At 36.3% G+C, this 5,129-nt stretch overlaps 2 protein-coding genes across 2 annotated transcripts, besides 7 other annotated features; both read right to left on the bottom strand.

Annotated features, from left to right (window-relative positions):
- Window positions 1-799: a repeat region.
- A 26-nt stretch (window positions 800-825) lies between these two features.
- Window positions 826-880: a repeat region.
- Window positions 881-1,051: 171 nt separating this feature from the next.
- Window positions 1,052-1,099: a sequence feature (AT_rich).
- Window positions 1,100-1,168: 69 nt separating this feature from the next.
- Window positions 1,169-1,262: a sequence feature (AT_rich).
- Window positions 1,263-1,358: 96 nt separating this feature from the next.
- EDI_188060 (uncharacterized protein) lies at window positions 1,359-1,988 on the bottom strand (the record flags this gene model as incomplete). Its single annotated transcript, XM_001740154.1, has 1 exon — window positions 1,359-1,988. The coding sequence occupies one exon, from the start codon at window positions 1,986-1,988 to the stop codon at window positions 1,359-1,361; it is 630 nt and encodes a 209-aa protein (XP_001740206.1).
- Window positions 1,989-2,112: 124 nt separating this feature from the next.
- Window positions 2,113-2,196: a microsatellite.
- Window positions 2,115-2,224: a microsatellite.
- Window positions 2,225-2,240: 16 nt separating this feature from the next.
- Window positions 2,241-2,276: a sequence feature (AT_rich).
- Window positions 2,277-2,356: 80 nt separating this feature from the next.
- EDI_188070 (uncharacterized protein) lies at window positions 2,357-4,777 on the bottom strand (the record flags this gene model as incomplete). The annotated part of the gene is made up of 1 exon (XM_001740155.1): window positions 2,357-4,777. One exon carries the CDS (start codon window positions 4,775-4,777, stop codon window positions 2,357-2,359), a length of 2,421 nt encoding a protein of 806 aa, XP_001740207.1.
- Window positions 4,778-5,129: the final 352 nt, after the last annotated feature.

Here is a 5,129-nt window from a genome sequence, read left to right on the forward strand (position 1 = left end):
AAAATTTATAAATAAAACTACTATAATCAATTCATTGAAGTCAATCAATATTAAAAAGAATACATTTCTCCATTTAACTAAAATACAAAATAGAATAATATTCAATGTGTATAGAAAAGATAAAATATTAAAAATGATTAAAATACTATCCACTTTGTAAATACAATATATCAACAGTAGAACACATTCTACTATCTTGTATTGGTCATAAAAAATCACAAATTGAGAAATATGACAATATTTGTATTATCATATGGGATAATTAGAAAATATATGAAATAAACATATGAAATAATATTCTAATACAAATAACATTATTATGATATTGAATAAACAAATAATATCAAAAAGTGAATGACAATATCATAAAATATCAGATATATATGTAATAAATAAAAAGAATAAAACTGATCTATTATTTGATATGAATAATGTTGAATATCATAATATTAATGGAATATATTTGAATAAAAGAAATACATATAAAGAAATGAAGAATATACTAATGAAAATAGACAAATTAAAAGACATCAAAATAATTACAGTAATAATTTCAATAAATTAAATAATAAATGTAGAAAGTATTAAATTAATGAAAGAAATAAAAAAATGAAATTGACATCATAAAAGAAATTAAAAACTATGTAATTAAAAATATAAAAGACTTCATGGGATATTGCATCTAACATAGTAGAACATACTCTATAGAACTATTAGAACAAGACTCATTGAAGGGATTATTCTCCACCAAGTTAGGAACAATAGAAACCAATTCTATTAATACTTAGTTATTTGCTTTATTCTTTTCTAAAAATATATTATTATACTTTATAACAGAAGAAGAGCATATTGAAGAGATTGAAATAATCATTTTTCAATACAAATAAACCCTCATTGCATATTTATCTAGTAACTGAGCATTTTTTAAATAAATATTGCTGAAGTTTATTAATTTATTATAACTAATTCTTTTCTTTAGAAAAGCTAAAGTACTTGTTGTATTATTTATTATATTCCAATGGCTCTGTTTAGTAGAGTTATATATAGAATCTAATTTTTTAATTATAGTCAAAAAAATTAAAATTCTTTTTAAATAATACATCCGTTCAATATTAATTTATTCATTGAGAATATCTTCTATAATATCTATTATTAGTTAACAGAAAGGAAAATTATTTATATAATATTTATTGTCACATTTAAATAATTAATAGATATAAGAAATTTCTTCAATTTTATTTTTTAATATTCAAAAAATTTATGAACCAATTCTTATGAAAGAAGAATAACATATTTACTACTCACCCTTTTTACAAAAAATAAAATAGGAAAAGGAAAGAATAATTTAATTCAATAAACTAGAAGGGGTTGTAATAAGGTGGTGGACATCCTCCCATTGGGTATCCCCCTGGTCCTGGCATAGGTGGTGGACATCCTCCCATTGGATAACCTCCTGGTCCTGACATCGGGTATCCCCCTGGTCCTGGCATAGGTGGTGGGCATCCTCCCATTGGTGGTGGTGGATAAACTCCCATTGGTGGTGGTGGGCATCCTCCCATTGGTGGTGGTGGATAAGCTCCCATTGGGGGTGGGCATCCTCTCATTGGGGGTGGACATCCATGTACTGGAGCACCAACAGTTAAACCGTATATAATTTGGATATGGATCTCACCCTTTTTCGAAAGACCTAACCAAGTGTCAACTACTTGACCAGGACTGCCACCTAATACACGATAGTGAGTGCTTCCAAGGTTATCGTTTTTACCAAAATTGTCGTAATCATATACTTCAAATCTAAGGTCTTCTCCAATAGCAACGTCCATATTGAATGATTTATTCCATGATGGGTTTCTTGTCATCTTACATACGTGAGTTTGTTGAGTGCATTGTCTACTGATGACCTTACAATAAGGATCACTTGATAACCCACAAAAGTCAGAGCCCTTTAAGTTTTTAGCTTCAATTATCTTTAATTCAATCTTGATCATTTGATATTTTTTAGTCTTTTTTCTTTCTTCTTAAAGTTTAAGCTAAAATGTATCTTTGTCTCTTCTGTGTTTTGGTTATTGAAACAAAAATTGTATCTTCCTGTGTAACTCTATGATACTTAAATATTTTATTTCTTATATTATATTTTAATTTATTTATTTGTTTTTCTTTTCTATCACTTCCGATTTTATTTCTTTATTCTATTTTTAACTCTTTGTTTTTTATAAATTTTTTTCAAAAACATTTTATGCTTTATAAAATTTGTATGAAATAATTTTTTATTTTTTGAATATTCGGTACTCATTTAAAATATACTTGAACCAAATAGACTTGGAAATGAATCTCTTCTTAATACTCATCATCAAATTCACATTGCGGCTCCTCTTCCTCTTGGTGCACCTCTTGGACCTCCTCGTGGTGGCATTCCTCGTGGTGGTGCACCTCTTGGACCTCCTCTTGATGGCATTCCTCGTGGTGGTGCAGTATGCATAATTGGTGTTTCTTGTTCTTCATGTTCTGGAACTTGTGCTGGTGGCATCATTCCTCCTCTTCCTCTTGGTACTGGACTTCCCCTTGATGGCATTCCTCGTGGTGCTGGTGCCCCTCGTGTTGGATGTGGTGCTGATCCTCCCCTATTTGCTCGTGCAGCAATAGCTGCCATTAATGGATTGCCTCCCATTGGCATTCCTCCTCCCATTCCACTTGATGATGAACTACTTGATTTACCAATGGCTGGTGCTGATTTATCTACTGTAGTAGTTTTCTTTAATTTAGTTCCTCTTTGAATTTGGGACAATAAATCACCCCTTCCACCAGATGATGGTGGTGGTACATTGGCAGGTCCAGGTGGTGGTAAATTATTTGAAGGTGGTGGTGGTGGACAATTGCTTGGAGGTGGTGGTGGCATCATTCCTCCTGTTGATGCTCCTCTTGATGGCATTCCTCGTGGTGCTGGGCTTCCTCTTGATGGTGCACCTCTTGGACCTCCTCTTGATGGCATTCCTCGTGGTGGTGCAGTATGCATAATTGGTGTTTCTTGTTCTTCATGTTCTGAAACTTGTGCTGGTGGCATCATTCCTCCTCTTCCTCTTGGTACTGGACTTCCCCTTGATGGCATTCCTCGTGGTGTTGGTGCTCCTCTTGATGGCATTCCTCTTGGTGCTGGTGCCCCTCGTGTTGGATGTGGTGCTGATCCTCCCCTGTTTGCTCGTGCAGCAATAGCTGCCATTAATGGATTGCCCCCACTTGGCATTCCTCCTCCCATTCCACTTGATGATGAACTACTTGATTTACCAATGGCTGGTGCTGATTTATCTACTGTAGTAGTTTTCTTTAATTTAGTTCCTCTTTGAATTTGAGATAATAAATCACCCCTTCCACCAGATGATGGTGGTGGTACATTGGCAGGTCCAGGTGGTGGTAAATTATTTGAAGGTGGTGGTGGTGGACAATTGCTTGGAGGTGGTGGTGGCATCATTCCTCCTGTTGATGCTCCTCTTGATGGCATTCCTCGTGGTGCTGGGCTTCCTCTTGATGGTGCACCTCTTGGACCTCCTCGTGGTGGCATTCCTCGTGGTGGTGCAGTATGCATAATTGGTGTTTCTTGTTCTTCATGTTCTGGAACTTGTGCTGGTGGCATCATTCCTCCTCTTCCTCTTGGTACTGGACTTCCCCTTGATGGCATTCCTCGTGGTGCTGGTGCCCCTCGTGTTGGATGTGGTGCTGATCCTCCCCTATTTGCTCGTGCAGCAATAGCTGCCATTAATGGATTGCCCCCACTTGGCATTCCTCCTCCCATTCCACTTGATGATGAACTACTTGATTTACCAATGGCTGGTGCTGATTTATCTACTGTAGTAGTTTTCTTTAATTTAGTTCCTCTTTGAATTTGGGACAATAAATCACCCCTTCCACCAGATGATGGTGGTGGTACATTGGCAGGTCCAGGTGGTGGTAAATTATTTGAAGGTGGTGGTGGTGGACAATTGCTTGGAGGTGGTGGTGGCATCATTCCTCCTGTTGATGCTCCTCTTGATGGCATTCCTCGTGGTGGTGCAGTATGCATAATTGGTGTTTCTTGTTCTTCATGTTCTGGAGCTTGTGCTGGTGGCATCATTCCTCCTCTTCCTCTTGGTGCACCTCTTGGACCTCCTCGTGGTGGCATTCCTCGTGGTGGTGCACCTCTTGGACCTCCTCTTGATGGCATTCCTCGTGGTGGTGCAGTATGCATAATTGGTGTTTCTTGTTCTTCATGTTCTGAAACTTGTGCTGGTGGCATCATTCCTCCTCTTCCTCTTGGTACTGGACTTCCCCTTGATGGCATTCCTCGTGGTGTTGGTGCTCCTCTTGATGGCATTCCTCTTGGTGCTCCTCTTGATGGCATTCCTCCCATTGAATGTGGTGCAGATCCTCCTCGACTACCTCTTGCAGCAATAGCTGTCATCATAGGATTGCCTCCCATTGGCATTCCTCCTCCCATTCCACCTTTAGGTTGTTCTATCATTGGTTTTGATTTGTCTATAGTTTCACATTTATTCAACTTCTTTCCTTTTTGAATTTGAGATAATAAATCACCTCTACCAGCAGATGAAGGTTTTGGCATACTATGATTTGATGGGGGTGGTGGCATTCCAGCAGGAGGTGGTGGTGCACCAGGAGGTGGAGGTGGTGGTGGCATTCCTCCTGAAGGAGGTGGTGGTGCACCAGCAGGAGGAGGAGGTGGTGGTGCACTTCCTCCTTTATGCTTAGAATTGTCTTTATCCTTCTTCTTATGCCCAAATAATCCCATTGAATTAGAATAAACTTATTAAGTTCATCCTTGAATAAATTTCAAAAATAACAGTATTAATGAACTTAAAAATTAATTTTTTAGTTTTAACAACGTGGTAATTTCTACTTCTTCTCTTTGTAGAAATTTTCATATTTATTATTTAAATGACTTAATTACAATTAAGTTTTATCACAGTAGTTTTCTTTTTTTAGATTTATTTTATTTTAAACATTTAGTTTAATGTTTTCAGTAGTTTTTTTATGGACAGATATTAAACAACATTTTTTCCTTTTAAACGATAAAACGTAGATAGATCAATTTAATTTTACTACCAATGAAAGAAGTAGTTTTAAATTAAATTATCAAAAGA

Source organism: Entamoeba dispar, genomic scaffold (genome assembly GCF_000209125.1).
Source record: "Entamoeba dispar SAW760 scf_1105229462759 genomic scaffold, whole genome shotgun sequence".
Lineage (NCBI taxonomy): Eukaryota > Evosea > Mastigamoebida > Endamoebidae > Entamoeba > Entamoeba dispar.